Here is a 13,009-nt window from a genome sequence, read left to right as displayed (position 1 = left end):
CCTTTCTACATCTTTACCACCACCACACTCCCTATCATCCCCTCACTACCCACAATAGCACATCACCCACAATCTGCTCACTATACTCGTCCTCCACCACACTCCCTATCATCCCCCCACTACCCACACTAGCACAATCATCTCACTATATCCTGACCACTATTACACTCCCTACTATCCCCTCACTACCGACACTAGCACAATCATCACCCACAATCCCCTCACTATACCCCAGCCAACACAACACTCCCTACCATTCCCTTAAAACATTCAAACCCTTCACTACCGAAACTAGCACAAGCAGCCTCGACTCTTCACCTTTCAGTCTCGCTCGAACCCAGACTACCATCATCTTTCCCCGTAAGCCACTCACCATATCACCACCACCATCGCATCCCAAACAGCTCCACACTAGCACAACTTGGCTGTCACTTTATCTCCACAGCCAGTCACTATACCCTCTCAGTCCCTTAATATACCACCACAGCCCTTCACTATACTTCCACACCCCAAGCACTATACCCCAAACTCCTCTCACAGCCCCTCCTTATACCTCCACAGCCCTTCATTGTATTCTCACGACCCTCTCACCATACCCCCACAGCCCCTCCATATACCAATAACCCCTCACTATTGTGGTAGGTGGTGGCGACCATCATCTACTCACTTGATATAGTGCTGTCTATTTCATCCTTCCCCTTTCTCATTCTATCTCTGCGTCTGACTTTCTCTCTTTCTACTTTTCCCTTTACTTCCTATCATTTTTTATTACCCTTCTTTCCACTTCGTGTGGCTTTATACCGTGCGACAAGCCTAATGGTTTCGTGTCACCTAGGAAACCATTTACAATTCTGGGTGGTAACCATATAACTATATTATGGGGTGAAGTGGAGCCTGCTATAGTGTCCATGTTAGCTGGGTGGAGAGATGAAAATGTGGCGTCCATCCAGGAGACAAACCTCCACACTATTCCCCACGCCTCACTGTGGAGACGCTGTGTCAGTCATCGGTTCACTGTATGGGAAGGCCCTCTAGGGGATGTTACATGCCTGTGTTTGATGGACACTCTGGGGTTGATCAACAACAACAGCCTCTTGCTTTCCCCACCTCACTATAACCCCCCACACCCCCCTCCCTTTACTCTCGAGACGCTCAAGATACACCCACAGACCCTCATTATACCCCCACAGCTCCTTACCATACCCCACACACTCTCACTATACCCCACACCCTCTCACAATACCCCACACCCTCTCACAATACCCCACAACCCCCCGTTATATTCTCACACCCCCTCACAATACCCCCACAACCTCCTCACAATATCTCCACGGACCCTCACAATACCTCCACACTCCTCACAATACCCCTCCAAACACCTCACTATACTTCACATCCCTCACTATATCCTCACACCCCAACACTATACTCCCACATCCCTCTCACTATGCCCCCACACTCCCCTCTCACTATACCCCACACTCCTCATTATACCCTCACATTCCCTCACTATACCCCACAGCCCCTCACTGTATCATCACACCCTCTTCACAATACACCCACAGCGATTAACTATATCCCCACATCTCACTGTATCCTCACAGTCCCTCACTATACTCCGGAAACATACCCCAGCCCATCATTTCATCCTCTCACCATCCCCACAAGTCCTCGTTATCCCCACACACCTCTTCACTTACCTCTTGTCTCTCACTCCCCCAATGGCTCCACCCCTGCCTCCTAGCCGCATCCCACACTATCCCCCTTCTCCCCTACCAGGCCCCCCCTTATCCCCCACTAATTCATGTTACGGGGTAAGTGAACCATTCTAACTATAACGAGAGAGAGAGAGAGAGAGAGAGAGAGTTACCAGGAAATCAAGACAACTCACTGGCTTTAAGTATGTTTATGCCAAATGCCTCTCTGGCTGTAAAAAAAAGTAATGAGACCTACTCCTGTCCTTAAAAGAAGAAAAAAGAAAAGGAAAGCATGCAAAATCAAAGAAACGTTAACACCAGAGTGGATTGTACTGAATTTGGTGTTGTGTCCTGGCAGTGATAGCACCTAAAACACGCAAGTAGAGGTGATAAAGGTCATTTCCACTCCATTATTCTCTGCCGGGTCAGGTCACATTAGGCTTGCAGCTGCCACGCTCTCCTGCCACGCTGACGTCACTACCTGCGCTGGCTTTCACATTGACGCCATCACCTATCCCCCGCTCTGACGTCACATCCTATTCCCTACTCATACGTCACTCCCTATTCCTCACTTTGACGTCACACCCTATCCTCATTGACGTCATATTCTATCCCCACTCTGACGTCATTCTCTTTCCCTTCACTCTGACGTCACACCCAACCTTTAGCCTGTCGTTATCACTGCTCCATCACAAACGTCACACTCTGTCCCCTCACTCTGCCGTCACATCCAGCCCTCGCCCTGTCTCTGATGCTATACCGTCACTCTGATGCAATACTCTCCCCCTGCTTTGTCATCCATCCCTCACCTTATCTCTGACGTCATTCCTTTCTCCTCATTCAAACGACATCTTTTCACTGTCCCCTCATTCTGACGTCACACACACACACACACACACACACACACACACACACACACACACACACACACACACACACACACACAAACACACACACACACACACACACACACACATACTTTCACACTCACACTATTCCTCACATTCATCCTGTCTCTCCCACTCTCCCACATCCTCACACTGTTCCTCACACACACTACCCACCTCTTAATATAATTTCTCTCTTCCTTCCACTTACCCTCTCTCTCTTTCTCTCTCTCTCTCTCTCTCTCTCTCTCTCTCTCTCTCTCTCTCTTTCAGCTTTGTTCATTCTTCGTTAGCGCGCAGACTCACAATCACATTCCAACACGCTTTTACCATTACATCAACATCCTCCTCCTTCCTCACCCTTCCGTCCTCATTCTCATACTCCCACTCCCACCTACTCCCTTTATAAAAGTGTAACACATTCATCCTCTAACACTCTCAGTTCCTCATCCTCACTCGGACACTCTCTAGCTCATCATCATTCTGACACTCTCCACTCTCTGTTCCTCATCCTCATTCTGACACTCTCTCGTCCTTATCCTCACTCTAATACCCTCTCTTCCTTATCCTCACTCTGACACTCTCTTCCTCATCCTCACTCTGACACCCATCCTTCCAAATTTGCTCAATCTCACTCCCGCTCCCCCTCGTCAGTCCTAACCTCATTTATTTCCTCCACATTACTTTTCCGGTCACTCATAATTTATCCTGTCACTCTATTCGTCTTTCACCTACATTCCTTCTCGCCTTCCTGTTCTCTTCACTTGTAAATGGATTTTAACATGTACGAAATTAATTTAAATCAAAATACACTGTCTGACGTCATCGGGATTATCATCTCTCGTACTTAAATTAAGGTTTGCCCTCTCATGTTCTGCACAATTTTTTTTTTTTTTTCAGAATTTCAGTTATGAAGCTTAACAGTCACATCGAGAGTAATGTGTATATATGTATGCGCATGTATGTTTTTATGTATGTATGTAGACACCGATAGACAGACAAACAGAGAAACAGACAAGACATACAGATAGATAGACATAGATATAGACAAACAGATATGAATGTAGATATTGATAGACAGACAGACGGACAGATAGACAGATAGATAGACAAACAGACAGACAGAGATAGACAGACAGATAGATAGATAGACATGGAATAGATAGAGAGATGGATAGATGGCATAAAGCTTCGTTCTCCTCCTCCTCCTCCCCTCCTTTCCATCTACAGCAGTCTAACCAGTCATGCAAGCAAACCATGTGTTTTTTGCATATTCTTAACAGACATCTTCTGACCATCGAATGGCATCGAAGGCTATTTGGATATCAAAAAAACTATGGTTATCTGAAGTAGAGATAAAGAAATTCGCGTATGAAAGTCCCTGGTATTGACAAACCTGACCTCCTTAGTATCAGAAGACCTACAGCCCCTCGAGGAAACCACGACTAAACACTCACCACAAATTTCATGAACTTACTGTGGCGTTTACATTATCATGGTGACCCCGTTTCATGTCTGGGTTACATGCAGAGTGTGGAGATTGAGAGCAAGGAAATAATTCGGAGAAAGTTAGTGCTAACTTCTCCCTCCTCCCTCCTCTGACGTAAGAGATGCGAGGCTGCTTATTTCATTACATGAGGGGCAATGAAGCCGCCACGCCCTTACATAATAACGGTACAATAAGAAGGATCCTGCAGCTCTTCCTTTCATCCCTTTCAGTCACCATGTAGAACATCCAGGGTAAAGGTGGGTAGTATTTTTTCTTTCCTGTCCCCAAACAAGAAGAATATTTGAAACATAAAGTTGTATCTCCTGGGAGAGTTGAACAGATGTTTGCCCACCCCAAAGTACAATAGTTCTTTTACTCTAACTTGCCTGTATTATCATCCTCTTGAAGTATAGCCTACATCATGTAGTTCAATGGCAAAGAAAGACAATGTTTCAGCTCTACATCCATTCCACAGCACTTATTCGTGACAAGAATCATATTCCAGTGTTAATCTTTGGTTACAGCTCAGCGTTCAAGTTGGCGAGATGGCAATTTTAGTCTAAGTTCGAGTGAAATGAGTATAGCATCTGAGGCTTGCCGTCTTGCGCTCTAGGTTGGAGGCATCTCTTTCTTAACTATTTATTTAACATGAAAATTTAGTATTTTTTTTGTATTCAGGTTACTCGTATATCGTTCGACATAGTTTCCACCAAAAAAGTGGATATGGATGTGTAATGCGTGGACTAATCCCTGGAAAGAGGTGTTTTTCTACTTTGGGGTCGCTGTCCACTTACGATTTTGCTTCATCAACAAGAGTAACGTTTATATTTAAAATAGTAAGTTGGCTCAGGACTGTACAGAATGATTATAATATTAAATACAATATCGCCAGTCGCGGATCAAGGGGAGGGGAGGATCCATGGAGTCTGGGTTCCTTTCCTTTTCATGCCAGTTCTTTTTTCAACGGGAATGCACAATTACTTAATGAAAAACATGTGTATATATTTAAAATTCCTTATCATATGAATTTGCCCCTTGTGACGAACCTTTACAGCTTATCGCTGCAAAATCAAGTTTGACTAGCGCGCGCGCACACACACACACACACATTAAGCTGAGGAGTTGGTGGGCGGGGGAGCCTTCTATGCTACTCTTATCTTGTTCTCGGACTCTAGTCGTACCCTTACAGTAGACAGGTGTATGAACCAGCCAGCCATCCAACCTACTACAATTGTCCTCTCCATCTGACGTTCTTATAATTATATAAATATTCTTTTTTTCTCTTTTAAAAATTCATCTTGAACTTACTGTCACTACCACAGCCATTTCCATTACACCTTCCATCTCAACCAATACACCCAACACCATTAACACCATAGCATCACACCCACCACATAAATCACCACCATTTCAGAGAAGACAAAAGTTATTCTTGATGTCATTGCCATCAACAGACACACCACTTCCAGCACCCACAACATAACATTCATCACACCAATATTAACCTGTTGGATTGGGCAACGTGTTGCATTGGTGCATTCTTGCGACCTTCAGATGACTGTATTCGTCTTAGAGGAGACCCTTTGTAATTAAGTGATTGGTGAAACTTATATCTAACTCACTACTTCGAAAATGTTCTAAACTAAATACAGTCGTCAGAAAGGGGCAAGAATGAAATAGAGATTACATTATGTCATTGGACGGATGCGAATGTGACACCACCATAGCCACAGTTTGCATCCGTACCTTCACTTCAGTCATACTTTCCATCATAATTAATTATCACCACCCCAATCCTTTTGCTCTCAATAAGTTAAGTAGCATTCATATATAACACACCATCACCATCAGAAGCATCTTTACAATCACTCCTGCTACTGTTGCAAACACTACCAGCCCAATCATTACCATCATTTAGACATAAGCACCACAGCTATCACGCCAAATGGTTCCAAGCTTTCCAGTTTTTGAATCCTCATTTCAGTCATGGTAGTTTATTCACCCTAACGGCCATACCACGTTGAGTACACCGCTTCCCATCCGATCAGCGAAGTTAAGCAACGTTGGGTCTGGTTAGTACTTGGATGGGTGACCGCCTGGGAACACCAGATGATGTTGGCATCCCTACGTGTCAAGTGGGGTTGGTGGATGATTAGTGCCCCTCCCTGTAAAACAATTAACTCTAAGCCCTTGGCCATCCCATTTGGGATTCATGGCGTCTGGCAATGGATGGATGGAACTTGATGGAGATCCTCGTCCTTTTGCAGCATACTGTATTTATTTCATGTATTTCAACGGCAGAGTGACACAATACACCATTTGCATAGCACTTCTTCGTTATTAGAACTATATGACCATGTAAATCTTGTGTTGCAGCTCAATATTCAAGGTAGAGAGATGACAATTTTTGGCCAGGTTTGTGTGATACGGGGGTCACCATCCACTCACTCGATGCTGTGGTATACAGGTATTCGGGTAACTGTAGACTAAGTGACAAACAAAATGAATTCTTGTGGTGCAGGAGAAAATATACTACATTGAGTTATTGCAACTGTATGTAACTAGTTCTCTATTCTTGTGGTTTAGTAGGTTAAGGTGCTCCCACCGAATGTGACCCACAGGGGGCTAAGTCCGAGAGTTAGTTGCTGTTTATTGCTCGTTTAATGATACTCAGGAGTAGCATTCAGTCTCCCTCGTCTCAAATGTCGTCACTCAGTAACCTAGCCCTTGATCCCTATGCTTCTTATAAGACAAAGACTGGATGATTGATAAAATAAAGTGGACAGAGTACTGTCATCTTCACTACATCAATAATGATATCACTAATCCACAATTCCTTCCCCCACCACTGTTAACCACATTCCCACCACTTGTGCCTCTCCCTCAGATGGCATTGGAGGTGGGGAGGCAAGCACACCAGGGGGAAGCTGCGACCTACCCGAGGAGTGTCTTAGCGACCACTATGATATACTCAACATCCTCAGCTATGGCAAAATGGGAAAGGTATGACATTTTTTACTCTAGCTCTACACCTTCCTTGATTGGGTGTGACCTACCACAAACTCCTGCGAGGCAGACTGCTAGGTATTCTATTCTGGCTATCATCTGGTGATTTTACTTAGTTAAAGCAAACTGCTGCTCCACAGTGGAGTACGAAAACCAACTTACTGATCATACATTTTGACTGTATCCCACTATGTACAGCACACAATTTTTTTTTAAATACAGTTCAGTGTTGTACTATACATGAGATACAGAAATCATATGGGTTCCAAGGAATGGTAGGCTAATTATGTGAAATGTAGAATGAGACAACCAACACACACACACACACACACACACACACCTCAAAATGGATCTTTAAAATATTTACTTCGGAAGGCAAGCACATCCTGACTACCCTACAAGCAGAAGAGAAACACTTTTGCCTGATCATCAGTAGCTGTAGGCCTGCCAGCAAAGTTACCATACTGATTGGTTCCTTTTCGTTCCTTTTAGAAACAGCGGCCTGAGGCACAATAGCTAGGAATTAAGAAATGAACATGAGAACAGAGGTTAACTGCTGTGGGCTGGTTCACTCATGCTCAGTAGCTCCCGACAGAAAATGACTATGCAGCTTGAATTAGACAAGGATAGTGCTGAAAAAATATATATATATGGGCAATATTTTACGTCCAAAACAAAAATCTACAGACATCTAAATAACTGTGGTTGTGGAAGGGTGGGGATAAAGATTTTTTTTTTTTTCCTGGCTAACTAAGCACCTTTGGTTTGATGCAATGGAGACACCAAGCTGTGCATAACTCTGACGATGTAAAAATCACTAAAGGCCAGACATACATCAATATACGTGCATTGCACCAGCAAACAACAGGGCCAGAAATAAAATGAGCATGATGGCACAACATCCGCAAAATTGGCCAAAATAAAGATTTTGCTAAATAACTAGAAACAGACATAGAATAAAAAGAAATAACATGTAAAGATGTTTATGCTAGGGTAATGGTGAAACAGCACAGTTCATCAATAATGCACCATGTGCATCACCTGGCTCCACATTGTTCAGAAAATAAATGACCAAGTGCCTAAAAAACGAAGGTCAAATTCACACACACACACACACACACACACAAAATTATAAAGGTTCCAACATGCTTGCATGCATCAGCCTTGATCACCTAATGGAACAGTATGCTGTACCTCACATCTGCTGGAGATGAGAAAGGAATTTCATTTAAAAAAAAAAAAAAAAAAAGGTAATTGTCATCACTATAATCGGTGTGACACTGGAGGAGTATTGACTACAAAGAGAATTCCCAATCCTGCTGTGGTCAAAGGAAAGGTAACTGGGTCCATCAGAAGTGACTGACTGAAATATACAGCAACTCAAAAGTGCCACCACATCATAAACTTGCAATAAGCAAGAAGTCCTGTTGCCAGAAAGGGACGAGACATGGCAAACAAGTTCACTTGACACCTGTGGGAGGAAGACAACAAGAATTCTCCTTTGATGGGACCAAGACAAAGGTACCTGAAACTGCTAAAGGCAACTGAGTGTCAAGTGCCCCCTATAAGGAGGGGAAGGCTGTAAGGGGTCTCGCCTCATACCTTGCACAACCTACAAAGGGAGAGAAGGGACGAACCAGAGCTGTTGCAGAGAACCAGACTAGATGTGCCCTTAAGGAAGCTCGCTGGATGATCCCACTAGAAATGACCCACCTCCAGTTTACAGCCCTAGTTAGATCTGAAGGAAAGGGAGGCCACCCACCAAGCTAAATGTCCCAGGAGTAAGTGAGCCAAGACAGAATGATGCCTGTCAAAACACTGATTGGTAACTGACAGAAGGGCTGCCAGCAGGAAGGAGGGAATACGTAGAGAAGAATCACAATGCACATATATTACCACAGCACCAACACAGGAGAAACACATACACAAAAAAGTGAAACAACAACAACAAAGGCAAGAAATGGGGAACAAAACTCAAGAAAAGGAGGATAGAGACTCTCAGAAGTTAAGAACAATGCAAATGAAAAGAAAATGAAACACAACGAGGATAAAAAAGCAACCCATTGTTCTGTTGTTTAGATTTGCCTCCCTTTGGAGGACCGGGCCAAATAAGGGCCCGCCAAAAAAACCATTGTTCATTCATTCATTCATTTACAAAGGTTCCAACATATTTGCATGTAACAGCCTTGATCACCAAATGGTGGACTGATCTCCAGCACCATTCTGTTCAGGCCCACATCCCTAAGGTCACCGTCTATGGCCTCATCCTAAATCTTTATCAGTCTGCTCTTGCAACTACCCAGTTGCCACCTTCCATCATTTCCACATGCCCAAACCATCTCAATCTACCCTTTCTCATCACCTCTTGACTACTGTATGTTCAAGTCCCAGCCTTCCTCTCAACTCTTCATCTGCAATCCTAACCTTGTCCAGCCTTGTCATTCAAATTGTACTACACATCCTTTTAATTATTTTCATCTCTGTATGCTTGAGACTAAGAATATTCTACTCCTTTGCTGTCCAAGTCTCACTACCATACATGATTATACTCCTAACACATGCTGTGTACATGGGCTGCCTCAGTATGGAGGGAGAGACCTCTTGATGTCAGGAGGGGAACAACTTTTTTAATTTCTTACAACCACTCCTTACCCTTGCTACCAAGATAGCTGTAGCCCTACCTCCAGCATATATCATGTCCTCCAAATAACAAAACTCCTCCACAGTGTCAAGAGACTCTCTCCCGCGATTACCAGTAATTCTTTCCTACTTCTTTGCGTTGCATGCCCTGCTTTGCATACTGCACACACAAAAACAGCATTATTTTGCAGCCTACCTCTACATCTTTTATGCACCCATGAATCAAAAACTGCACAAAATAGATCTTCCTACACCCTTGTGGCAAACTGTGCATGGACACACCCCCTCTGCTTTGACAGTATCACCACTTGCCCTATATATGATCACTTTTGTGTTATTCGCATTTGCTCTTCACTTCCTTTCTTTCACTACCATCTCTTTCTCTGCAATCAACACCAAGTCATCAGCATACAACACCTCCTATGGGAGCCCAGTTCTGAAGTCACATGAGAGAGCTGAGCACCATGATAAACAATAAGGGGTGTAAAGCTGACCTCTGATGCATGCCAACATTTAAGAAAAAATCATCACCCAAACCTCCATTCACTCTCATATGGGCATCAGCACCCTTGTACATTTCCATAACCACTCTAACCAGTCACTTCTCAATCTAAAGCTTCATTATTGCCCACTTCACCACCTCCCTGGGCCTTTCTCAGATCAATAAAAACAGATACAACTTTTTCTTCCTATATAATTTCCTGAAGCTGTCAGACAATGAATATTGCATCAGTGGTCCCTTTGCCTAGAATAAATTCAAATGCATCTCATCAGTATTCATTTTTTCCTTTATACCTCCCAGGACTCTCTCCATTATCTTCATCATCTGGTCCATGGAAACTGCATTACAAAGGAGAGAGTGCCAATCTACAGACCATACAAAAGGACACCCAGGCCAAAATAGGAACTTACATGAAGCCAAGAGAATCTAGCAGAGCCCAGTAGGTCAGGTCAAGGAACTAATAAGAAGTGCAAACACAACTATGGAAATAAAAAAAGTGCATCATAACAGGGAAGAGGAAGTGGGTGATCAGAACAAGACGGCATCTGTCAAAGAAGAAAAACATTGGCCAACAGCAAACTAATGCTAGGCATGCTCAGTGCTTGAGGAGTTCCATATCAGATGGCCTGGAGATGGTTCATGGATGTTGTAAGTGCCTAGCTGGCTCCTTTCATTGAAGATTCCTTTTTCAAACAAGTGTATTACAGTGCTGGTGGCCTTAAAGAGATTAAGAATGGAAGATGTAGCTTTTGGTACTGCATCCTGGTGATGCCAGTATATATATACAGTAGATACATATAGATAGATTGATAAATATAGATTTATTGACTGACTCACGGACAGATAGATATAGATGTATAAGTAAATAATAATATAATATGACATCTTATGTACTGAACAGTTACTGTCAGCGGCTGTTGTCTGCATTCTCAGATATACCTGGCAGCAGAGAGAGTGACAGGAGCAGAGGTTGTGCTGAAGGCAGTGTGTCGTGATGTGTGCCGCCGCCGTGATATTCAGCGAGAGTATCACTATGCCTCCCACTTGGACCATCCTAATCTTAAGCCTGCCACTGGTAAACTCTTCCAGACTGATATCTACTTTGTCTACCCCATGCAATATGCTCCTTATGGAGATCTTGCATCTTATCTATGCTCCAGGACCCTAGATGAGGTAAAAATTGCTCTTTGAAATACGATACCTTATGTTTACCTATCATTACTCATTTGAAAATATTTGTTTGTACTTTATAAGATGTTGTGGAGTATTTTCAAGATAGGATCTTAGCACAATGAACTTACTGGTTATGTTCTGTTGTCATCTACAGGTGCCAGCACGGTGGGTGGCTGAGCAAATGGCAAGTGCACTGAGCTACCTTCATAGCTTTCATCTGGTTCATAGTAATGTCTGCCCAGAAAACATCCTTATTTTTAGACCAAACCTGTCTCTGGTGAAGCTGACAGACTTTGGTCTGACTTGTCGGGCTGGAACATTTGTGCGGAGGCGACAAGTGACAGGTCCCTATAGTCCACCAGAGCTGAGCAGAGGGGAATGCTCAGATGGATACTATACAGGCACCTCACTTGATGCCTGGTCTCTTGGAATCCTCATCATCCATTGCTTAACAGGAGCAGCACCCTGGGCAGCGAGTGAAGCTTCAGATCCTGATTATATCACCTTCAGGAACTGGCACAGAGTCAAGTCCACTCGAGTTCCGAGGACCTTCAAGAGATTTACAGTTCGTCTACTGCGGCTGTTGCGTCGCCTGCTGGAACCTAGAGGCTGGTCAAGATATCCTGCTAAGGAGGTCTTTAAGTACTTAGATGATGACTGGTTAATCAAATCACGGGACCGCAGCGATAGCCATGATTATGCCCCTTCACTGGCTCCTCTACAGCCTTCCGTCTCTCATACTCTGGCTAAAGGTAAGCAGAAACCTCATGATAATGATATCAATAAGAAGGAATCCCAAGACAATAGGGTATCTACTCCAAGAAGATTTTTATCAGAACTGCTACGTCTTGGCTCTCCAAATGCATCTGGCCGAAGCCAACATAAGAATGTTTCATGGCATCGGTCCTCTTCTTCCTCCTCCTCATCATCATCATTTTCATGGCTTAACTCCTCCTCTTCTGCTTCTTCCTTTAGTACATCAACTAATTATTCATCAGTGTAATGTATGTCCACACAAAAGTTAATACCAATATATAAAAATATATGAATAAGGCATCAGCTTTTAAATCAGGCTTATTCCCAATCACATACTGAGATGCTCTAACATTTGCCATATACAGTCACTCATTGAGTAACATGGATGATAGGGACCGGACATGGACTGTGATACTCAAACTTGTGTTACTCAGACAACATGCTTGCATGTATAACAGTACAATGTGTTCCGGCAACCTTCCAAAACTCACTTTTACCCCTTCCTACCACTCTACCCCACATAAATTACCCCTTACTTATATCCACCATCAGGTAAAACACTGAAGGAGATATAACTGTTGTAATTAAGAACATGAATGGTATTAACCCTTATGTTACCATTCGACGCAGGCTGCGTCCTACCCCGACTGAGTACTTGGGAGGCGGGCCTAGGTGCCCAAGGCCACACACTGAGAAATCCCCCATGTCATTGCGCTATTCCCTCGCACTGGATAGTTCATAAACAATTTATCCTCACATCCTTATTTATGCTTCAATAATCGTAATTTTTTACACTGTAATCTTGAATAAATGTACTTGCTTATGGTGTTGTAAAAAAGATCAGCCAATTTTTTTTTAC

The 13,009-nt window shown here is 43.4% G+C and overlaps 1 protein-coding gene and 1 non-coding gene across 2 annotated transcripts in view; both read left to right on the top strand.

Moving 5' to 3' along the window:
* LOC145409267 (serine/threonine-protein kinase SBK1-like) overlaps window positions 1-12,397 on the top strand; it is a 36,159-nt gene extending 23,762 nt beyond the window's left edge. Inside the window, exons 3-5 of the mRNA XM_080279748.1 lie at window positions 6,961-7,076; window positions 11,155-11,394; window positions 11,549-12,397. Of these exons, the coding sequence (XP_080135874.1) occupies window positions 6,961-7,076; window positions 11,155-11,394; window positions 11,549-12,397 (1,205 nt within the window). The remainder of the gene's footprint in view (window positions 1-6,960; window positions 7,077-11,154; window positions 11,395-11,548) is intronic.
* Window positions 6,076-6,194, top strand: LOC145409440 (5S ribosomal RNA). Its single transcript, XR_013899096.1, has one exon. It is a non-coding gene; the product is annotated as a 5S ribosomal RNA (ribosomal RNA).
* Window positions 12,398-13,009: the final 612 nt, after the last annotated feature.

This window comes from Coenobita brevimanus, chromosome 80 (assembly GCF_032717465.1).
Source record: "Coenobita brevimanus isolate Jiangsu-jjx chromosome 80, ASM3271746v2, whole genome shotgun sequence".
NCBI lineage: Eukaryota > Metazoa > Arthropoda > Malacostraca > Decapoda > Coenobitidae > Coenobita > Coenobita brevimanus.
This window is presented reverse-complemented; position numbering and strand designations above follow the sequence as displayed.